This window comes from Salvelinus alpinus, chromosome 33 (genome assembly GCF_045679555.1).
Source record: "Salvelinus alpinus chromosome 33, SLU_Salpinus.1, whole genome shotgun sequence".
NCBI lineage: Eukaryota > Metazoa > Chordata > Actinopteri > Salmoniformes > Salmonidae > Salvelinus > Salvelinus alpinus.
The window spans coordinates 16,454,337-16,479,084 of NC_092118.1; the positions used below are offsets into that span (position 1 = coordinate 16,454,337).

Below are 24,748 nucleotides of genomic sequence, written 5' to 3' on the forward strand. Positions count from 1 at the left end.
TGCAGGAACGGGTCGAACATCGCTTCCGGGTTCCAGGCACCCTCCGCTGCTAGCGTGCGGAAATCCATAGTCCGCATAGTCTGCCACACTGAGGGAGTCCTGCCGAAACTGGAGTAGCTTCCGGGCAGCCTCTCTCCCGGACACCGGAGCCTTAAACTTTTTTCTCCTCTGCCACGAATCCCTCCAGACTGAAGCATACGGCCGACTGTTGTTCCCAAATGGCCGTAGCCCAGGCAAGGGCCCTCCCGGACATAAGCGTGATGAGGTACACTATCTTCGAGCGGTCCGAGGGGAAGGAGGAAGGCTGCAGCTCCATGATGAGGGAACACTGAGCGAGAAACGCCCGACAGGTGCCCGAGTCTCCATCGAAGCGGGGTTCCCGGGAAACCGGGGTTACGGTGCTGCTACCAGCCGGGTTACTGAGGGGCTGGGAGGTTATTTTCGTGGTAGGGTGCCTAGTAGACAACCCACGGAATTGCTCCCGCAATGTGTCCAATGCTTGGTCATGCCGTTCAGCCACGGTCTGGAACCCTTCCATCAGACCGCGAAGCAACTCCTTGTGCCTATCAATGGTGGCTCCTTGGGAGGAGATGGCATTGCGGAGCTGGTCCAAGTCTGCTGGGTCAGTCATGGCCAGTTCGTACTATCACGTTTCAGGTAAGACCCAAATGCAGACTGACTGTGTTGAATTTACAATGTTTATTACAGCAACAGGGGCAGGTAAACGACAGGTCAAGGCAGGCAGGGGTTGATAATCCAGAGAAGTGGGGCAAAGGTACAGGACGGCAGGCAGGCAGGCTCAGGGTCAGGTCAGGCAGAAGTCGGTAATCCTGAGTAGTGGGGCAAAGGTACAGGACGGCAGGGTTAAGGCGGGCAGAAAAGGTCAAAACTGGGAAAACCAGGAACAATCAAGAGACAGGAACAGAGGGAAAAACGCTGGTAGGCTTGACGAAACAAAACTAACTGGCACCAGACAAACAGAGAACACAGGTATAAATACACAGGGGATAATGAGGAAGATGGGCGACACCTGGAGGGGGGTGGAGATAAGCACAAAGACAGGTGAAACAGATCAGGGCATAACACCAATGCAGCCGCTTTTATCTCAATATCAAATCATATCTGGGTAACAATTAAGTACCTTACTGTAATTGTTTTTCAATTGAAATGGTCAGAAATAAAACAAAAATACAAAAAGAATAATAGCTTCTCAGCAAAAAGCAAGCAAGAATTTTGATAGGACTGCCTGGGAGTGGTCTGAGAGAGGGGCCTCATTGCATGAGCCTAATAGGAGGGATATATAACCTGATAACTAATTGTTATTGGCAGAGAGAAGGGCAAACTCTCTTTGTTATTGGTCTATTAATGTATATCGCCTGGACCTCCTGAGTGATGCAGTGGTCTAAGGCACTGAATCACAGTGATCGAGGCGTCACTACAGATCCGGGTTTGATCCCGGGCTGTGTCGCAGCCGTCCGCGACCGGGAGACCAATGAGATGGCGCACAATTGGCCCAGTGTCTTCTGGGTTAGGGGGGGTTTGGCCGGCTGGGATGTCCTTGTCCCATTGTGCTCTAGCGACACATTGGTGTGGCTGGCTTCCGGGTTAAGTGAGCAATGTGTCAAGAAGCAGTGTTGCTGTGCGGGGTCGTGTTTTGGAGGACACATGGCTCTCTCCATACGGGAGTTGCATCAATTGGACAAGACTGTAACTACTAATTGGATATCATGAAAAATTGCCCCCAAAAAAGTATACTTTGATGTCACCAGGCAGTCCAAAAACCCCAACCAGACAAACAAGCTGATATTTCAGGCAGTCTTTTCAAACAGCTCTTACACTAAAAGGGAATTATCATCATTTTCACAATTTCACAGTATTATTCCAACCTCATAATGTGTAAATATACTGTTTATAAAACACAGGGAAATCACTTTTTTGACTGCACTGCCACTTTAAAGGTACTAACGAAATGTCCATATCAACAATCGAAATTACTGAAGAATGTCAAAACGAAATTATAGCTAGATAAATCAATTGTCGACATGAAAAGCAAAGCAATGGGAGCACTCTAAACAGGCTGACCAGCAAATGCAAACAATGACAGATATGAAGCAATAGATAAATCAACATAATGCATTGGAATAAAGGGCATAAATCAAAGGTATTACTTACATTATCAAGGTGAACAAAGCAAACTTGACCGAACAATGCAACCCAATCTCCAAATAAAACAGCAAGCTGTGGCGTAACTGCAGTTACAGAATTAAGCCTTGGCTTTAAGTTTTAATTATGCCATGTGGTGCCATATTTTAGCTGTCAGTCAAACTCTGCAAAAGTGAAACTAAAACTTAAGGTTAGGCATTAACTCAGAATGGTTATGGTTAAGGTTAGGGATAGGTTTAAAATGTTATGTCTCTGTGTCCAGTATGAAGGAAGTTAGAGGTAGTTTTGCGAGCCAAAGCTAAGTAGCCTAAGTGCAATGACTGGAAGTTTATTGGTATCTGCAAGCATGCCAAAATCCCAAAGTATCCCTTTAAGTTTAGGCATTAATTCTGAGTGGTTAAGGTTTGGGAAAGGCTTAAAACTAAAAAACTAAAAACGAGTGTCTAGCACTGCGATTGAACACATGACCCTCAGAGCCGGAGTCTGCGGCTAAAACGCCCATCCACCATCCCCATCCAAAACACCCTACCAGGTTGCAAGCCTATTAGAAGGTAATAGGTGCTCACATTGCCCCTAGTGGACAGTATAGCTTCCACATTTCGACAGGTTCAAACGTAATCTGGTACCGGCGGAATCGGCACGTCCTGGAGTATCCCGTAACAGAATGAGCTGGAACAATGATGAAAATGAGCTTCAGAAGAAAGTATTTTATAAGGTAGCTGAGGCCGTGGCCAGGATTCAGCAGGTTAACTGTGGTGCTCAATGGACAGTCTAGCCATCTATAATTCTTACCATTTGTGGACAGGCAAGTAGACGGTTTGTGGGCACAGTTAGTTTCACACGCACTGGTTACGTTTTACAAGTTTGAAAAGGCTAAAAAACAATTATTCTCATATTCATTCAACAGTACCCTAACCCGCAAATTGCAAATGAAAATGCATTTAGGTCTACCTTTACTTGTAAATGAAGTCTATTCATCTGTCCTAACATCACTGACTGCTTAAATCAAATCATTCTGTATTCTGCTTGATGTAGGCCTACCCAAAAACACGAAGTCTTCAAGTGTCTGGGTTCATCATTACCACGAAATGCTCCCCTAAGCATGTTGCTTTAATAAGGTCCTTCTTTTCTGTTAGGCTACCTTCCCACTGGGCACAGACGTCAATTCAACGTCTATTCACATTGATTCAACGTAACTTCATTGTAATGACGTGGAAACAACGCTGATTCAACCAATGTGTGCCCAGTGGGTTAGCATTGTGCATGGTCACATGTTGTTTTTGCTGCTCATTTGTCTTGTGGGGTATGCATGGGTCTCCGAGCTGTGTGTTAATAGTTTAAACAGACAGCTCGGTGCATTCAGCTTGTCAACACTTCTTACAAAAACAAGTAGTGATGAAGTCAATCTCTCCTCCACTTTGAGCCATGAGTGATTGACATGCATATCATTAATGTTAGCTCTCCGTGTACATTTAAGGGCCAGCCTTGCTGCCCTATTCTGAGCCATTTGTAAAGTCCCTCTTTGTGACCACATGACTGAACAGTAGTCCAGGTGTGACAAACATGCTGATTGGTTGGCCATTTGAGCCAGCATTCTTAGGTAGCGGAATGACTTTTGCAAATAGGAGTGGCAATACGTTTCCATCCAAGTTGTCAGATCACAGTGTCTTGTCATTGTTGATAGACAACAATCATTTGTTCACCTCTTCCACACTCACTTTACGGAATTCAAAATGATGCTTGTCTTTCAACATTTGATCAGTTATACTTGGATGTGTAGTGTCAGCATCTGTTGCTGGCATGTCATCCCTAAGTTTGCTAATCTTGCCAATGAAAAAATCATTAAAGTAATTGACAATATCAGTGGGTTTTGTGATGCATGAGCCATCTGATTAAATGAATGATGGAGCTGAGTTTGTCTTTTTGCCCAAAATGGTCATTTAAGGTGCTCCATAGCTTTTTACTGTCATTCTTTATATAATTTATCTTTGTTTCATAGTCTATTTTAGGCACATAATTTCTCAATTTGCAGTACGTTCGCCAATCGGTTGTGCAGCCAGACTTATTTGCCATTCCTTATGCCTCATCCCTCTCAACCATACCATTTTTAAATTCTTCATCAATCCACGGGGATTTAACAGTTTTTACAGTCATTTTCTTAATGGGTGCAAGCTCATTAGTAACTGGAATAAGCAATTTCATAAATGTGTCAAGTGTCTGGTTGCTCCTCATTACACACCACAGATCAACAACATAGGAATCACTACAAAACTTATTGTATGACCTCTTATACACTATATTATGCCCAGCCTTTGGAACTTTGGTTTTCCTAGATATGGCTACTATATTGTGATCACTACATCCGATGGATCTAGATACTGCTTTCAAGCTAATTTCTGCAGCATTAGTGAAGATGTGTTCAATATACAGTATGTTAATGATTTCATTCCTGTGCTGTTTCTAACTACCCTGGTAGGTTGACTTATAACCTGAACCAGGTTGCAGGCACTGGTTACAGTTTGAAGCTTTTTCTTGAGTGGGCAGCTTGATGAAAGCCAGTCATTATTTAAATCACCCAGAAAATATACCTCTCTGTTGATATCACATACATTATCAAGCATTTCACACATGTTATCCAGATACTGACTGTTAGCACTTGGTGGTCTATAGCAGCTTCCCACCAGAATGGGCGTTAGGTGAGGCAGATGAACCTGTAGCCATATTACTTCAACAGTATTTAACATGAGGTCCTCTCTAAGCTTTACAGGAATGTGGCTCTGAATATATACAGCAACACTTCCACCATTGGCATTTCTGTCTTTTCTGTAGATGTTATAACCATGTATTGCTACCACCACTGTATCATCAAAGGTATTATTATCTAAGTGAGTTTCAGAGATAGTCATAAAATGAAATTATGAGAAGAGCAGGCAGGGGAAACAGTACAGGTGGCTACTGGTAGCACAGCCAGTCTTTTTGTTCATACCACTCCTGTGGTACGATCTGATGATTTTCTGTTCCTTCTTCTGAGGAAGGTCAGGAAGCCAGCTGTTTTTTTATTTATTTAACAAGGCATGTCAGTTAAGAACAAATTCTTATTTACAATGACGGCCTACCCCGGCCAAACCCTCCCCTAACCCAGACAATGCTGGGCCAATTGTGCGCTACGCTATGGGACTCCGGATCACGGCCGGTTGTGATAGAGCCCGGGATCGAACTCTGGTCTGTAGTGACGCCTCTAGCACTGTGATGCAGTGCATTCAAACGCTGCATCACTCAAAAGAAGATGTATAGTGTCCATTTTGTCAGGTTGTTTTTACTCGCTCTCTAGCTTCCTTACGCAGTTTACGAGATGAGCAACACATTATGTAGACACGCCCAAATAAGCAGTGCTTTTCCCACACAGCTTGTTTAAGCCTTAAAGGCAATATGCCAGCGCAAAATAAGAAATCTGCTCAATGCATCGAATGGAGCTAGTGTAAGCAGCCAGGCCTATACCTACCCTGTCCATCAACAGTGACGGCAGTCAGGAACGGCGGTGTGTCAACGATTTGAATGGATGGGAAGGTAGGCAGGTCGACAAGAGCATTTGATGCAGTTTTAGCACATTTGTGGATTTTGGGCATGAAAAACACCAAACTCATTGTGAAAAAACATTACATTGCATAAAAGAATGGCAATTTTGTATATAATAGATTTTTTCTTTTGTATATAATTGAATTTCTTTTTCTTTTGATACAGCTTTTTTATTAGATTAGAACAGTATAGGGCCTACCCTGACTGCACGTCACTGGTCTCTCTCCGGCAGCGCCCCATTCTACACGCACCCACACACACACACACACACACACTTTCTCTCTCTCTCTCCTGCTGAAGAGGAGCATGGAAAAAAGAGAGACAATATTTTGAGTCCTATTTTTTAATCATCTACCATAAGCGAGCTATTAATAGTGAGTGTCTGTAGAGAGTGATTGTCTATACACTGAGAGAACAAAACATTAGGAACACCTCTTTCCATGACATAGACTGACCAGATGAAAGCTATGATCCCTTATTGATGTCACTTGCTAAACCCACTTAAATCAGTGTAGATGAAGGGGAGGAGACCGGTTTAAAGAATGATTTTTAAGGCTTGAGACAATTGAGAGATTGTGTATGTGTGCCATTCAGAGGGTGAATGGGCAAGACAAAAGATTTAAGTGCCTTTGAACGGGGTATGGTAGTAGGTGCCAGGCGCACCGGTTTGAGTGTGTCAAGAACTGCAACGCTGCGGGGATTTTCACACTCAACAGTTTCCTGTGTGAATCAAGAATGGTCCACCACCCAAAGGACATCCAGCCAAATTAACACAAATGTGGGAAGCATTGGAGTTAAGCATCCCAGCATCCCTGTGGAAATCTTTCGACACATTGTAGAGTCCATGCCCCGGGTTGCACAGAGTGAGTGTGTAGAGAGTGAGTGTCTGTAGATCGTGTCTATAGAGAGTGAGTGTCTGTAGAGAGTGAGTGTCTGTAGACAGTGTCTATACAGAGTGAGTGTCTGTAGAGAGTGAGTGTCTGTAGACAGTGTCTATACAGAGTGAGTGTCTGTAGAGAGTGTCTATACAGAGTGAGTGTCTGTAGATAGTGAGTGTCTGTAGACAGTGTCTATACAGAGTGAGTGTCTGTAGAGAGTGAGTGTCTGTACAGAGTGAGTGTGTAGAGAGTGAGTGTCTGTAGATCGTGTCTATACAGAGTGAGTGTCTGTAGAGAGTGAGTGTCTGTAGACAGTGTCTATACAGAGTGAGTGTCTGTAGAGAGTGTCTATACAGAGTGAGTGTCTGTAGATAGTGAGTGTCTGTAGAGAGTGAGTGTCTGTAGAGAGTGGCTATACAGAGTGAGTGTCTGTAGATAGTGAGTGTCTGTAGACAGTGTCTATACAGAGTGAGTGTCTGTAGACAGTGTCTATACAGAGTGACTGTCTGTAGAGAGTGGCTATACAGAGTGAGTGTCTGTAGATAGTGAGTGTCTGTAGAGAGTGGCTATACAGAGTGAGTGTCTGTAGAGAGTGTCTATACAGAGTGAGTGTCTGTAGATAGTGTCTATACAGAGTGAGTGTCTGTAGATAGTGTCTATACAGAGTGAGTGTCTGTAGACAGTGTCTATACAGAGTGAGTGTCTGTAGAGAGTGTCTATACAGAGTGAGTGTGTAGAGAGTGAGTGTCTGTAGATAGTGTCTATACAGAGTGAGTGTCTGTAGATCGTGTCTATACAGAGTGAGTGTCTGTAGATAGTGTCTATACAGAGTGACTGTCTGTAGAGAGTGGCTATACAGAGTGAGTGTCTGTAGATAGTGTCTATACAGAGTGAGTGTCTGTAGATAGTGAGTGTCTGTAGACAGTGTCTATACAGAGTGAGTGTCTGTAGACAGTGTCTATACAGAGTGACTGTCTGTAGATAGTGAGTGTCTGTAGACAGTGTCTATACAGAGTGAGTGTCTGTAGACAGTGGCTATACAGAGTGAGTGTCTGTAGATAGTGAGTGTCTGTAGACAGTGTCTATACAGAGTGAGTGTCTGTAGAGAGTGAGTGTCTGTAGACAGTGTCTATACAGAGTGAGTGTCTGTAGAGAGTGAGTGTCTGTAGATAGTGTCTATACAGAGTGACTGTCTGTAGAGAGTGGCTATACAGAGTGAGTGTCTGTAGATAGTGTCTATACAGAGTGAGTGTCTGTAGAGAGTGGCTATACAGAGTGAGTGTCTGTAGATAGTGTCTATACAGAGTGAGTGTCTGTAGACAGTGTCTATACAGAGTGAGTGTCTGTAGAGAGTGTCTATACAGAGTGGGTGTCTGTAGAGAGTGAGTGTCTGTAGATAGTGTCTATACAGAGTGAGTGTCTGTGGAGAGTGAGTGTCTGTGGAGAGTGAGTGTCTGTGGAGAGTGAGTGTCTGTAGATAGTGAGTGTCTATAGATAGTGTCTGTCGATAGTGTCTGTTGATAGTGTCTGTAGATAGTGAGTGTCTGGGCCTCTGTCCCAGTCTCAAATCTCTGGAAGACTGAAACAGGTTTCCCTCAAGAATTTCCCTGTATTTAGCGCCATCCATCATTCCTTCAATTCTGACCAGTTTCCCAGTCCCTGCCGATGAAAACATCCCCACAGCATGATGCTGTCACCACCATGCTTCATGTGGGGATGCTGTACTCGGGGTGATGAGAGGTGTTGGGTTTGCGCCAGACATATCGTTTTCCTTGATGGCCAGAAAGCTCAATTTTAGTCTCTACTGACCAGAGTACCTTCTTCCATATGTTTGGGGAGTCTCCCACATGCCTTTTGGCGAACACCAAACGCGTTTGCTTATTTTTTCTTTAAGCAATGGCTTTTTACTGGCCACTCTTCCGTAGGCCAGGTCGCAGTTGTAAATGAGAACTTGTTTTCAACTAGCCTACCTGGTTAAATAAAGGTGAAATAAATAAAGCTCTGTGGAGTGTACGGCTTAAAGTGGTCCTATGGACAGATACTCCAATCTCCGCTGTGGATCTTTGCAGCTCCTTCGGGATTATCTTTGGTCTCTTTGTTGCCTCTCTGATTGATGCCCTCCTTGCCTGGTCCGTGAGTTTTAGTGGGCAGCCCTCTCTTGGCAGGTTTGTTGTGGTGCCATATTCATTCCATTTTTTAAATAATGTATTTAATGGTGCTCTGTGGGATGTTCAAAGTTTCTGATATTTTTTTATAACCCAACCCTAATCTGTACTTCTCTACAACTTTGTCCCTGACCTGTTTGGAGAGCTCCTTGGTCTTCATGGTGTCGCTTGCTTGGTGGTGCCCCTTGCTTAGTGGTGTTGCAGACTCTGGGGCCTTTCAGAACAGATGTATATATACTGAGATCATGTGACAGATCATGTGACACTTAGATTGCACACAGGTGGATTTTATTTAACTAATTATGTGACTTCTGAAGGTAATTTGTTGCACCAGATCTTATTTAGGGGCTTCATAGCAAAAGGGGTGAATACATATGCACGCACCACTTTTCAGGTTTTTATTTTTTATAGTTTTTTGAAACCTGTAACTTTTTAATTTCACTTCACCAATATGGACTATTTTGTGTATGTCCATTACATGTAATCCAAATAAAAATAATTTTAAATTACAGGTTGTAATGCAACAAAATAGGAAGGGGGATGAATACTTTTGCAAGGCACTGTAGTGTCTATAGATAGTGTCTATAGATATAGTGTCAGTATATAGTGACTCTCTATAGATATTGTTTATAGCTAGTGTCTATAGATAGTGTCTATAGATAGTGTCTATAGATAGTGTCTATAGATAGTGAGTGTCTGTAGATATTGAGTGGCTGTAGATAGTGAGTGTCTATAGATAGCGTCTGTAGATATTGAGTGTTTATAGATAGTGTCTATAGATAGTGTCTGTAGATAGTGAGTGGCTGTAGATAGTGAGTGGCTGTAGATAGTGAGTGTCTATAGATAGCGTCTGTAGATATTGAGTGTCTATATATAGTGTCTATAGATAGTGTCTGTAGATAGTGAGTGGCTGTAGATAGTGAGTGTCTATAGTGCGTGTCTATAGATAGTGTCTGTAGATATTGAGTGTCTATAGATAGTGTCTATAGATAGTGTCTGTAGATAGTGAGTGGCTGTAGATAGTGAGTGGCTGTAGATAGTGAGTGTCTATAGATAGCGTCTGTAGATATTGAGTGTCTATAGATAGTGTCTATAGATAGTGTCTGTAGATAGTGAGTGGCTGTAGATAGTGAGTGTCTATAGTGCGTGTCTATAGATAGTGTCTGTAGATATTGAGTGTCTATAGATAGTGTCTATAGATAGTGTCTGTAGATAGTGGCTGTAGATAGTGAGTGTCTATAGTGCGTGTCTATAGATAGTGTCTGTAGATAGTGGCTGTAGATATTGAGTGTCTATAGTGAGTGTCTATAGATAGTGTCTGTAGATATTGAGTGTCTATAGATAGTGGCTGTAGATATTGAGTGTCTATAGTGAGCGTCTATAAATAGTGTCTGTAGATATTGCGTGTCTATATATAGTGTCTGTAGATAGTGTCTGTAGATAGTGAGTGTCTATATATAGTGTCTGTAGATAGTGAGTGGCTGTAGATATTGAGTGTCTATATATAGTGTCTATAGATAGTGTCTGTAGATAGTGTCTGTAGATAGTGAGTGGCTGTAGATAGTGAGTGTCTATAGATAGTGTCTGTAGATATTGAGTGTCTATATATAGTGTCTGTAGGTAGTGTCTGTAGATAGTGAGTGTTTATAGAGAGTGAGTGTCTATAGATAGTGTCTGTAGATATTGAGTGTCTATATATAGTGTCTATAGATAGTGTATGTAGATAGTGAGTGTCTATAGAGAGTGAGTGTCTGTAGATAGTGTCTGTAGATATTGAGTGTCTATATATAGTGTCTGTAGGTAGTGTCTGTAGATAGTGAGTGTTTATAGAGAGTGAGTGTCTATAGATAGTGTCTGTAGATATTGAGTGTCTATATATAGTGTCTATAGATAGTGTATGTAGATAGTGAGTGTCTATAGAGAGTGAGTGTCTATAGTGAGTGTCTATAGATAGTGTCTGTAGATATTGAGTGTCTATAGATAGTGTGTGTAGATAGTGTCTATAAATATTGTCTATAGATAGTTTCTGTAGATAGTGAGTGTCTATAGAGAGTGAGTGTCTGTAGATAGTGAGTGACTATAGAGAGTGTCTATAGATAGTGTCTGTAGATATTGTCTGTAGATAGTGAGGGTCTGTAGATAGTTTATATAGATAGTGAGTTTCTGTATATAGTGAGTGTCTATAGATAGTGAGTGACTATAGAGAGTGAGTGTCTGTAGATAGTGAGTGTCTATAGAGAATGAGTGTCTATGGGCAATGTCTATAGATAGTGAGTGACTATAGAGAGTGAGTGTCTGTAGATAGTGAGTGACTATGGACAATGTATATAGATAGTGAGTGACTATGGACAATGTATATAGATAGTGAGTGACTATGGACAATGTATATAGATAGTGAGTGACTATGGACAATGTATATAGATAGTGAGTGACTATAGAGAGTGAGTGTCTGTAGATAGTGAGTGTCTATAGAGAATGAGTGTCTATGGACAATGTCTATAGATAGTGAGTGACTATGGACAATGTATATAGATAGTGAGTGACTATAGAGAGTGAGTGTCTGTAGATAGTGAGTGTCTATAGAGAATGAGTGTCTATGGACAATGTCTATAGATAGTGAGTGACTATGGAGAGTGAGTGTCTGTAGATAGTGAGTGACTATGGAGAGTGAGTGTCTGTAGATAGTGAGTGACTATAGAGAGTGAGTGTCTGTAGATGGTGAGTGACTATAGAGAGTGCGTGTCTGTAGATAGTGAGTGACTATGGAGAGTGAGTGTCTGTAGATAGTGAGTGTCTATAGAGAATGAGTGTCTATGGACAATGTCTATAGATAGTGAGTGACTATGGAGAGTGAGTGTCTGTAGATAGTGAGTGACTATGGAGAGTGAGTGTCTGTAGATAGTGAGTGACTATGGAGAGTGAGTGTCTGTAGATGGTGAGTGACTATAGAGAGTGCGTGTCTGTAGATAGTGAGTGACTATGGAGAGTGAGTGTCTGTAGATAGTGAGTGACTATAGAGAGTGAGTGTCTGTAGATAGTGAGTGACTATGGAGAGTGAGTGTCTGTAGATATTGAGTGACTATAGAGAGTGAGTGTCTGTAGATAGTGAGTGACTATGGAGAGTGAGTGTCTGTAGATGGTGAGTGACTATAGAGAGTGCGTGTCTGTAGATAGTGAGTGACTATGGAGAGTGAGTGTCTGTAGATAGTGAGTGACTATAGAGAGTGAGTGTCTGTAGATAGTGAGTGACTATGGAGAGTGAGTGTCTGTAGATAGTGAGTGACTATGGAGAGTGAGTGTCTGTAGATAGTGAGTGACTATGGAGAGTGAGTGTCTGTAGATAGTGAGTGACTATAGAGAGTGAGTGTCTGTAGATAGTGAGTGACTATGGAGAGTGAGTGTCTGTAGATAGTGAGTGACTATAGAGAGTGAGTGTCTGTAGATAGTGAGTGACTATAGAGAGTGAGTGTCTGTAGATAGTGTCCGCTATCAGTTGTTGACTATTAGAAGAACCCTCTTGCAAAATGTTTGTTATCTTGCCTTTTCTCAGACCAGTCATGTTTGAGAAACAGACGTGGCCTCTATTCACCAGGCCGTTGGCAGCAGTAGCAGTGCTGCCTGCTAGAGCACTACTAAACCATAGGGAACCAGTGGGGCTCCTACTCAGTGCAACAACCTCTCCACTTATGGAGGGCCTGAGTGGAGTCTAGCAGAATAAAGAACCCTGTCTGTGTGGTTGCCATGATTCACAGGAAGTACTTCCCCGTTCCCCAGCCGCAATGTGTTTAGCCTCCTCCCACCCTCACGCTACGCTGGCCGTCTGACTAGAAGACTCGGAAAAATGGCTGGATTAAGAGACATGCAGTGTTGGTGTGACTCTCCCATTTCTCTTCCCCGTCTCCAAAGACATCTTCTTCCCCCTGTTATTTGTAAATCAGCTTATTTTCCCGGGCTGTTGTTAGCACCTGAATAGGGAAGATGGTGGCAGGGAAATATGTTTAAATCAAATGCATTTGCACTATTAAGCACATACACTCAAGAAATGACATAAATAACAAATAAACAAGATAAATCCGCTCCTATTTGGTTTAACAGTCAGATAAGCCTCTGCTTTTGCCTTCTCACGCAGACCAGATCAACTCTGCATTGCGTCCCACATTTGTATTTCATTTTATGCTTAAAAGGACTTCTTAGTAAGGGTTTTCCATAAACTGCTGGGTTTTAAGCTGCATTAATTTTGGCTATATTTTTCCCTCTTACCCATATCTTTTTGGAGGGGAGGGTGGGATAAAATGTTCTAAAATGTGCTTACAATTTCTGTGGAGTTTCGAGCAACAGGGCTCAGTATATGAAAAGAGGAGAGATTATGTGCTCCTTTATCCACTGAGCAGAATATAAGGAGATGAATTCTTCCTCCCTCATTCTCTCCTCAACCTTTCTCTCGCCCTTTGTCTCTCGCTCTCACTCTGACCGTGGATCAACATCTCTGAGATGGATAGAAAGGCTCTCATTCCTGCGGCTCCATTTGCTGATTACGACACCAGGTTGGGGAAGATAATTGACAGGTCGGGGGTAAGGGAGTGAGGGGGCTCGGGGTAGGAGGGAGGGCTGGGGCTCGAGCTAGGCTAGGGCTGAGTGATGAGGGGGGCTCTGGGGCCGAGGTTGGGGTGTGAGGCTGGGGCTACATGGGGCTGGGGGTTGAGATTGGGGTCTGGGGAAGGGAGCGGCAAGGTGACAGTGTAGCCTGCAATGTGACTGACTGCTAATATAATGGCAGCTACGGTAGTACATTAGGTTAGCTCTTCATCTGGTTTAGGAGACCCAGCTGTTCACTGGTGATGTGTGTATAGGAGGCACCCAGCACTGCGCTGTTCACGCTCCCACATCATCACTCAGTGGTTGACTGATAGAAGAACCCTAGACATGACATGGGAGATACAGTACATAGATAACAATGAATCATGATAATAAAGATGGCTGCAATTCGGGTGCGAAATGGCAGGCAGGCAGGAAGTAGAGAATGGTGATCCAGCTGCATGTAGCCTGGGGGATGAGAGCAGGCTGGAGAGCAGTCTGTGGGTGCATCCCAAATGGCACATTATTCTATGGGCCCTGGTCAAAAGTAGTGCACTATTTATATAGAATCGGATGCCATTTCAGACACAGCCTGTGTCTATGCCCTGTGTTCTCCTCTGATAGGCCTATGGACTGTGCACAGTGGTCCTTTTGTTTTTGTGGAGAGCACAGTGAGTTGCTGACTGCGCTGCTTGCGGAGTATCCTTGTGGAGTCTTTTATTCCCCCGAGCAGGTAACTAACGGGCCGTGCTCTGTTCTGCTTCTACTCTGCTCTGGGGAGGGACTCTGCTGTGTGTGAAGAACTCTGTGCGCTGCGACCAGGGACAAGGACAGGGACAGGGACACTGTGCCTCTCTACTGGTGGTGGCAGCCAGCAGCACCTTAAATAGAAAAAATGGTAATATGCTACAGGGGTGCTGGGCGGTGGGGAGAGTCTTCTCCGACTCCTTCAAACGTTCGGTCTCCCTTGTACTGCTGTTTATTCTGCAGTGGCTACGTTGATTAGATTGTTGATATTCATAAGAGAACGATTGAGTATCCAAAACTGATACATATTTTAGATGGGCTTATTGCTTGATCTCTAGCTTTGCTGTGTGGCTTTGTTTTATTATGGGGTCTTAGTATTTGTCTTTGGAAGTGGTTCATTTTTCATGAATAAGCGGTACATTGCATGTGTTTTCCAGTCACTGGTCACAGTGGAGGTCATTATACGCTTGACAGTTACCAGTATGCATTCTCAGTCTATATGCAAAAGGATTGGACTCTTCTTAGTTGTCGAATCCCAGAATATACGATCTATTAACTCTGACTTGAATATAGACAAGGCCTTAGACAGTATAGATCTCTACCAGCTTCAGCATCAGAGGTCAAACCTGTCTCTGCTCTGGAGTTTAGGTGCAGCTGGGAGACTCTTACAAAACAGGGTTTTTCAGCTGGATGAAATTCCTGCAGTGGTCCAGCATCACCTGGCTATTGTAGTCTTATTAATGGTATTATTCATATGTTTTGCACTATTAGGAAAGGGCTGTTCCTTACATTAGATTCCCCTTTCTCATGTTGGTGTTTAGTAAATCAATTTGGTGCTTTCTCTCCGGTGAATTCTTCTTACGACAACGGCAGTGCTCAGGACTGATAAAACGGTCAGTCTCACCTAAAAATAGTCACTTTCGACTGTGTAGCCCAGTGTCAGTGATGTGCTCCCTGCTCGCAGTGAGCCCGCCGGCTGTGCTTAGCAAAGTCAGTGCCGTCATTGCAGTTCATCGGAGCGGGGTGTCAACAAACAACCCTTTTAACCCGATTCTCTCCTGGACACTTCAATTTCCCCCTGTTATTGTCTCATAGTGTGCCATCTGGCCCAATGGAGACCTGTCTTGCACAATTGCTATGCAATGTGTTTTGTAGCCTTCTGTGTGTATGTGTGTGTGTGTGTTGTCTTGTCCTTTTGGCAAAATTTGCTGTCTGGAAAATGTATGGCTGTGTTGTCCTTGTAATAGACTAACATGCTTCATTTTCACTCATCACTCGCCTATCAGAACAGGCCTAAGGGTTAATGGATTCCGGCCACTGCACACACCAACAGACACAAACATACAAATACACACACACACTTACACACACTTACAGTTACACACACACACACACACACACACACACACACACACACACACACACACACACACACACACACACACACACACACACACACACACACACACACACACACACACACACACACACACAGTCAAGCCAACTGTTCACTGTGCCCGTAGTACAGTAGTGACACCCCTAAGACGGGTTAGAGTAGCCAGTGGCCAGTAGTCAAATTGATGCAAGCAGTGTGTGCTGCTTGTGTCTAATGTGACATGGGGCCGCATCCTCAGGCAAATGGCGAATCAGCACGTTTGACGAGGATTCCTCATCCTCACACAAAACAGCCTCTCACAAGAACTAGGTAAGGGAGAGAAAAAAACACACAAAACAAGGGCATTAATTATTCAAGAGGGGAACTGCTTTTCATATTCATAAATAGATCAACATCAGTCATTCAATCAGCCAGAGTCACATTTACAGTGGGAATGACTGTGCTGCTGCTCTCTGGGAAGAGCAGGGAGGAACAGGAACACCACACACTGTTGTTCTACTGTCCTCATTCAGTATGACGCCATGCCGAACGAACACACACACACACACTGCTCCTCATTCAGTCTGACGCCATGCCGAACGAACACACACACACACACTGCTCCTCATTCAGTCTGACGCCATGCCGAACGAACACACACACACACACTGCTCCTCATTCAGTCTGACGCCATGCCGAACGAACACACACACACACACTGCTCCTCATTCAGTCTGACGCCATGCCGAACGAACACACACACACACACTGCTCCTCATTCAGTCTGACGCCATGCCGAACGAACACACACACACACACTGCTCCTCATTCAGTCTGACGCCATGCCGAACGAACACACACACACACACTGCTCCTCATTCAGTCTGACGCCATGCCGAACGAACACACACACACACACTGCTCCTCATTCAGTCTGACGCCATGCCGAACGAACACACACACACACACTGCTCCTCATTCAGTCTGACGCCATGCCGAACGAACACACACACACACACTGCTCCTCATTCAATCTGACGCCATGCCGAACGAACACACACACACACACTGCTCCTCATTCAGTCTGACGCCATGCCGAACGAACACACGCACACACACTGCTCCTCATTCAGTCTGACGCCATGCCGAACGAACACACACACACACACTGCTCCTCATTCAATCTGACGCCATGCCGAACGAACACACACACACACACTGTTGTTCTACTGTCCTCATTCAGTCTGACGCCATGCCGAATGAAGAGGAACACACACACACACACTGCTCCTCATTCAGTCTGACGCCATGCCGAACGAACACACACACACACACTGCTCCTCATTCAGTCTGACGCCATGCCGAACGAACACACACACACACACTGCTCCTCATTCAGTCTGACGCCATGCCGAACGAACACACACACACACACTGCTCCTCATTCAATCTGACGCCATGCCGAACGAACACACACACACACACTGCTCCTCATTCAGTCTGACGCCATGCCGAACGAACACACACACACACACTGCTCCTCATTCAGTCTGACGCCATGCCGAACGAACACACACACACACACTGCTCCTCATTCAGTCTGACGCCATGCCGAATGAAGAGGAACACACACACACACACACACACACACACACACACACACACACACACACACACACACACACACACACACACACACACACACACACACACACACACACACACACACACACACACTGCTCCTCATTGCTGTCTCTGTCTGCAAGACTAGTGTACCCGACATGACAGACAACCTACCTGGATGCCATGCCATCGCTCTCCCAGTGTGTCTGCCAACAGGTAGAGACAGCACCCCGCGGGCAACGCACGCACACACACACACACACAAACCGTCTGTAGATCCTTTATGCCTTTTCAACATGTTCATGTTGGGTGAGAGTAGTGTGTGTGAGTAGCTCACTGTGGGTGATGTCAGAGCCCCAGTGTGACGGTGACACCAGGCTGGGCTAGTGTGGCCCCAGGTAGCTCCAGGACAGGGTGGCGAGTGGGAGAGAGGTTTATCTTGTAGCAGGAGGCACTCTGAGGGTAAAAACATGGGTCTGCAGTCCTTGGTCTCTTCCCAGGAGAGCAGACGGTGTGGTGTGTACCGTACCTCTGTCTCTGTAGACGAGCAGGCATGGAAATGTCACGGTCTGTCGTCATGACAGTGAGCAGTCCCTCCCCAGCACTATAACAACTCAGGTGTAAGCTATGCAACCGGGGTCATTTCCCCTCTCGCTCCCTCTCTATCGCTCCCTCCCTCTCTGGATCTCTCTCCTCCCTCAAACTCTCCCTCTCTCTATCGCTCCCTCCCTCTCTGGATCTCTCTCCTCCCTCAAACTCTCCCTCTCTCTATCGCTCCCTCCCTCTCTGGATCTCTCTCCTCCCTCAAACTCTCCCTCTCTCTATCGCTCCCTCCCTCTCTGGATCTCTCTCCTCCCTCAAACTCCCTCTCTCTATCGCTCCCTCCCTCTCTATGGCGCTCTCCCTATCATCCTTCTCCTCCCCCTCTCTCTCCCTACACCGCAGCAGCGTACCCCTGCCTGCACTGATATCACCATGAAGGACGCTGCCTTTTGTTTTATAAAGGGAAAAGCTATCAATCCACAAGTCAGTGCTTTCAGACAGACATAGAGATAGGGCTTTTGTGCCTTTGCGATGTTCGTCCACCACCCTGCCCTGCGCTGCGCTCACTGCTCAGTCTATCTATATTTATAGAACAATGTTCCTTTATGTCAGGATAGAAAACACAGTAAATGGATCCCTGCTATGTTTAGGTGGGCTGACCCCCATCAGAAGGCAATAGCAAGAGTGAAAAGGAAAAAGAGCACACACACACACACACACACAGAGACACAACTCACGCACATTTACACAGAACCAGATGTGTGTCCTTGATTCTCGAATAGAAATACTAATACAAACACTACATGACCAAAAGTATATGGACACCTGCGCGTCAAATATCTCATTCCAAAATCATGAGCATTAATATGGAGTTGCCCCCCTTTGCTGCTATAACAGATTTCCACTAGATGTTGGAACATTACTGCGGGGACTTGCTTCCATTCACCCACAAGAGCATTGTTGAGGTCGGGCACTGATGTTGGCGATTAGGCCTGGCTCACAGTCGGTGTTCCAATTCATCCCAAAGGTGTTCAATGGGGTTGAGGTCAGGGCTCTGTGCATGCCAGTAAAGTACTTCCACACTGATCTCCCCAAAAAATCTGTATGGACCTCGCTTTGTGCACGGGGGCATTGTCATGCTGAAACAGGAAAGGCCTTCCCCAAACTGTTGCCACAAAGTTGGAAGCACAGAATCATCTAGAATGTCATTGTATGCTGTAGGGTTAAGATTTCCCTTCACTGGAACTAAGGGGCCTAGCCGAACCATGAAAAACAGTCCCAGACCATTATTCCTCCTCCACCAAACTTTACAGTTGGCCCTATGCATTTGGGCAGGTAGTGTTCTTCTGGCATCCGCCAAACCCAGATTTGTCCGTTTGAATGCCAGATGGTGAAGCGTGATTCATCACTCCAGAGGACACGTTTCCGCTGCTCCAGAGTCCAATGGTGGAATCCAGAGTCCATCTCTAGCAGGGCAGACATTTGATGAACTGACTTGTTGGAAAGGTGGCATCCTATGACGGTGCCATGTTGAAAGTCACTGAGCTCTTCAGTAATGCCATTCTACTGCCAATGTTTGTCTATGGAGATTGCATGGCTGTGTGCACGATTTTAAACACCTGTCAGCAACGGGTGTGGCTGAAATAATTTCAAGGGGTGTTCACATACTTTTGTATATATAGCGTAGGTTTCCATCCAATTGACGACAGATTTTCATGCGAATTTTCATAAATCTGCATAAAAACAATATGCGCATTTTCCCACCAGAGATGTCTTTCCGTCGAAATGGACTTGTTGCGGATAAAATGTTGTGCATAATGATGTAGTGCACAAAAAATTACTTTAGCAGTTATATTCACGTAGCATTTTCAACTCTACCTGATGGTTTTGTCACAAAAACAATGTCTGTTATAAAGCAAATGTACCCGCTCTGGTCTTGCCACATGTACTCTAGTCAACAGTTCCTAGCCTACATGATGAGATTATTATGGACAAGAGCCAGATCATTTTTATTTGTCAAACCGGCAAACAAGCATCAATCATCATGTCACCAGAATCAGACCATCAATATTTATTGGAAAGGAGCATCAAGATCATTGCGCACTTCCACCACCCTGTGAAGTTCCTCATAACTTATTTAATCTGTAGCTTAATAAACTGTATGCTTTCCTGAGTCGTAGTGGGAGGAACACACAACATATCATCACTTGACTCCAAGTTTACTTCGATATGATGGTTATTATATCAATATTTGTGCATAAAGGCGTTTTTACAGGCATTTCTCACATAATAAATTTTACAAACACAAAAATAGCTCACCTTGTCTTTAGTTTTTTCATCATTTGAAAGTTTACTGACAAATTAGCTGTTTCCATCGAGCCTGTCTTTCATTTTTTTATCCAACATGTACCTTACTCGCATAAAAAGGTTGGATGGAAACCTGGTTAGTAGCTAGATTTCCATCCAATTGGTGACAGATGGTAGTGTGAATACTCTAAAGTCTGTATAAAACAATATGCACATTTTTCCACCAGAGATGTTTCCATCAAATTCACTTGTTGCGGATAAATCGCTGTGCGTGATGGCGTAGTGCACATAAAACATATCTTTTGCGGTGAAATTCCCATGTACTGCTTCAAAAACTTGATTGAAATGTGTTTTCATTGCATTTTCAACTCTACTGATGATTTTGCCAGAAAAAACTATTGCGTTATATAGCGAATGTGCCCACTCTGGTCTTGGCTCGCACGCTTTAGCCAACAGGTCACAGCTACAGTGCGGGTATAGCCTACTTCATGATGCGATTATTATGGACAAAGAGACAGATTATTTTTATTTGTCAAATGGCAGCCAAGCATCGATCATCATGACACCAGAATAAGACCCTCAATATTTATTGGAAAGGAGCATCAAACTCATCGCCTTGCACATTAATCACCCTGTGAAGTTCCTCATAACTTATTTAATCTGTAGTTTAATAAACTGCATGCTTTCCAGAGTCGTAGTGGGAGGACCACACAACATATCATCCTCACCAGTTGATTAATTAAATCAATATTTGCGCATAAAGGCGTTTCCACCGCCATTTCTTGCATAATTAATTTTACAGACACAAAAAGATCCCATCTTGTCTAATGTGTTTTGTTTTGGAACGTTTAACGACAAATTTGCTGTTTTCATCAATCCTCTCGTGAAATGTTTTATCCGACCCTCGCATTAAAAGGTTGGATGGAAAGCTGGTTGTTTGTTCCACAATATTTTCATCGTGGGTCACAACCTTCATGACCACGGTTGTGAATCTCTGACATTGAGGAGACTTAGAGACATGACGTATCGGAGAACAGACACACGGTTGATGTCTGTAGTATGTATAGTATGTACAGTACATGACCAGTGGCTTGGGAAGGCTGTTGACCACAAATACCCCATTACTTTATCCAAGGGAACAGGTGGAGTTCACACAGGTGTGTGTCTCCTCTCTTGGCCCCAGGCCCTCTCAGGGGATCCTGACAGTAGCTTACATACCCCTCCATCCCTCTCTCTGAAGCCCAGTAAGCATGTGGAGGAGCCCTCCTCCCCTGCCTCTCCACAGCCTTCCCCTGTCTCTTCTCAGCCTCCCATCTCTCTCTCTCTCTCTCTCTCTCTCTCTCTCTGTCTCTCTGTCTCTCTGTCTCTCTGTCTCTGTCCAAACAGACAAGACAGTCAAGACAGTCTGCCAGCTGGGCTTTTTCTACTTCCTGTTGTTCGTGTTCGTTTCTTCACGACCCAGTTTAAACTAACAGTCAAGTCCTCTGAGGTCACCATGAAACTGGCAGAAAAGTGGCGAGGACAATGAGCAGGTGTTGGCACGAAAATAAATGGATATATTAGCACATAGTGATTGCAGCGACATTAAGGGCCGTTGGTGCACCTCCAGCCCGTTAGCAAGCTGTTTTGTGTTCATGATGTCAACTCACATACTTCTTCCTGACATGGGGAATACGAAGAGTAAATGTCATTACCCGTGTACATGTTATTTCCTTTGAAGTTTTGTCTTGTCCTCTTGGGCTTTAAATCTTAACATGAGCAAACACAGTGGCAGAAACGTCCTTCTAAATATAACTCCGCTTGACTAGAAACTGAAACCGTGGATACGCTTTTACTTTGAAGAAATACTATTACTGCCACTGTTTCGTGTGTCAGTGTGTAAGCGAGAGGGCGTTTAGTGTGTGTCAGTGTGTGCGTGCATGTGTGTGTGAGTGAGTGTGTGTGTGTGTGTGTGCATGTGTGCACACGCAGGTGTGTGTGTGTGTATTTTTGTAAACCGTAATCCATGGCTCAACTGTCTTAGACAGCTGTGTGTGTAATATCTCTGTAATGAATGTTTATTTCAAAGTAATGTAACGTGTCCACAGACAGGCAGCACAGTGATCTCAGAGGCAATTGGAATGTTCATCTCCACTGAGAGGCATCACAGCAAAGCAACTATCAACATTGTGAATAGTATATTTTTCATTCTTCTGGGTCTCTGCTTTAAATTGGTTTTGCTCTGAGATGGATTTTTATGGGTCCAGTTAAACTTGAGTGGTTAAATCATCCTGCCCTACCCGCAAGAACCAGTTCACAATGCGTGACGCGCTCCCTCTGTACCATCTATAGAGCACCAAGGATACTGTATATCAACATTTATACAACACAACCAATCTCGATTCAATTACAAAGCGGGCGGAGAGTCTAATTTATAACCAAACTGCGACTGGGAAGATGGACAATGTCACCCAACACTTTGTAATCAACATTTAACCCTCGTTGACCTTTTTAAATGTGCGCCCAGCAACCACAAGCAGGAGACAAATAGGTTACGCATCAAGACAGACTGGGAGATGTGGGCTAGGCTGCGTGTGTGGGCCATTACTCCTTCACGAGAGCCACAGTCGGATAACATGTGAGCACATGTTGTGACAGCCATGAGTCACACAGGTTCAAACTGGCCGTATCGGGGATTTAACAGTTAGTTTAATTCAATATTTCATATAATTTTTTTTTTTAGAGGCCTTCAAAGACAGGATTTAGTGGTGGGTAAAGACACATGGCCATAGTGTACACAATCCTAAACCACATTCATTATTGAAAATGTTGAATGTCAGTGGCGGTATAAAGCAGTTCAGTACAGTACAGTCTATGTGATCGTTTAAAACGAACCGCTCATCCAAGTTAGCTGCTGTAGCTTATGCACATTTATTGTGATCAGTGGTAGCGGTTCTTCTCAGGGAGAGGTAGCTGTTGATCTTCTTTTCTCCTAAATCCTCTCGCCCCAATTCCTGTCTCTCCCAGGTGCTGCTGGAGTTGACTATACTGCTACTGATTGTGGGGAACCTGATCAACATCCCTATGTGGTTCTTCCTGTTCTCCCCCAGGTTCTAAGCCATCTGTGGTTCCTCATGTTCTCTCCCAGGCTCTAAGCTCTCTGTGGTTCCTCCTGTTCTAGGTTCTACTGGGACCTGACCATGCTGCTGCTGATGGTGGGGAACCTGATCGTCATCCCGGTGGGCATCACCTTCTTCAAAGACGAACACACGCCCCCCTGGATCATCTTCAACGTGATCTCAGACACCTTCTTCCTCATGGACCTGGTGCTCAACTTCCGCACGGGCATCGTCAAGGAGGACAACACCGAGATCATCCTGGACCCACAAGAGATCAAGATCAAGTACCTGAGGAGCTGGTTCGTGGTGGACTTCATCTCCTCCATACCTGTGGACTACATCTTCCTCATCGTGGAGACGCGCATCGACTCAGACTTCTACAAGACGGCCCGGGCGCTGAGGATCGTCCGCTTCACCAAGATCCTCAGCCTGCTCAGACTGCTCAGGCTGTCCAGGCTCATCAGATACATCCACCAGTGGGAGGAGGTAGGGTACTGTAGGAGGGTGTGTGTTTGTGTGTTGTGTTCGTACGTACAATATGTGCGCGTGAGAGAGGGGAGATTATTATAATCCATAGTATATCTACCAAACACAGAATACCTACACATGAACACGGACCGTCTTTACCACAGTCGACTGTCCTCTATAGAGATAACATTGTTTACTGAGATCCATAATGTGTTACCTTTCCCCTGGGGTTGGGCTAGAGGAAGCTACTCTAGCTAGCTGTGTCTGATTAGATCCACTAGTGAGGCAAGGTGAAGATGCTTTTTGCTTTACCTCATCCACCAGTGAGATGATGAAGAGAGAAACGTTGATTACTGTTCTGTGCAGCAGCAGTCTATCTACCCGGCTGACGAAGGGAGTCTAGAGAGAGAGAGAGAGAGAGAGAGAGAGAGAGCCTCTGCTGCTGCTGAAAATACAGGGATGATTATAATTGCCGTAATAATTAGAAATGTTCCCGTCCCTCCCTGGGTGTATCCTTGAGCACTGTCCCAGAAGTAAGAGGTGCAAAGTGAAGCAGCAGAGCCCAGTAGGAGATGCATTCACTCAGTCAGTCAGTCAGGAGACAGAGACACTCCTTCACCACCAGGAAAGCAGGGCGCACACAGACCCAGGCACCGCCACAGTGAATTTACATAGCAGCCAACAGATGGGGCTCCCTGCCCAACCACTGCCATTCATGCTCTAGCATTTACAAACATTGTATTTGTCTAAACTGCACATTATTACTCTATTTGAAGCCTTGTCATGCACTCTTAGAAAAAGGGTTATTCGGCTGTCCCCATAGGAGAACCCTTTTTGGTTCCAAGTAGAACTCTTTTGGGTTCCATTTAGAACCCTCTAGGCTACAATGAACCTAATAGGGTTCTGCCTGAAACCCAAAAGGGTTCTTCAAAGGTTTATCCTATGGGGACAGGCGAAGAATCCTTTTAGGGACTAGATAGCACAATTTTTTCAAAGATTGTGGAGCATTGTTTATTTTTTATTTTAATATTGCAGATAGAAGCCACAATCTAACAATGTAATTGTCTGCATCATTTCCAATCGCCCATATATATTTTTTCAAATATATTTTCCTTTATTATTTACCCCTAACCCTCCACCCCTCCCCTAATTAGAGTAAACTAATGGACAATAACACTTAGGCTTCTACTTCCAGCTTATACATACTATATACATTTTACTGACACAGTA

The 24,748-nt window shown here is 44.4% G+C and overlaps 1 protein-coding gene across 1 annotated transcript in view; it reads left to right on the forward strand.

Annotated features, from left to right (window-relative positions):
• LOC139563006 (potassium/sodium hyperpolarization-activated cyclic nucleotide-gated channel 3-like) overlaps positions 1 to 24,748 on the forward strand; it is an 88,161-nt gene that overhangs the window by 14,172 nt on the left and 49,241 nt on the right. The window contains exon 2 of the mRNA XM_071381236.1: positions 23,113 to 23,536. Coding sequence (XP_071237337.1) covers positions 23,113 to 23,536 — 424 coding nt within the window. The remainder of the gene's footprint in view (positions 1 to 23,112; positions 23,537 to 24,748) is intronic.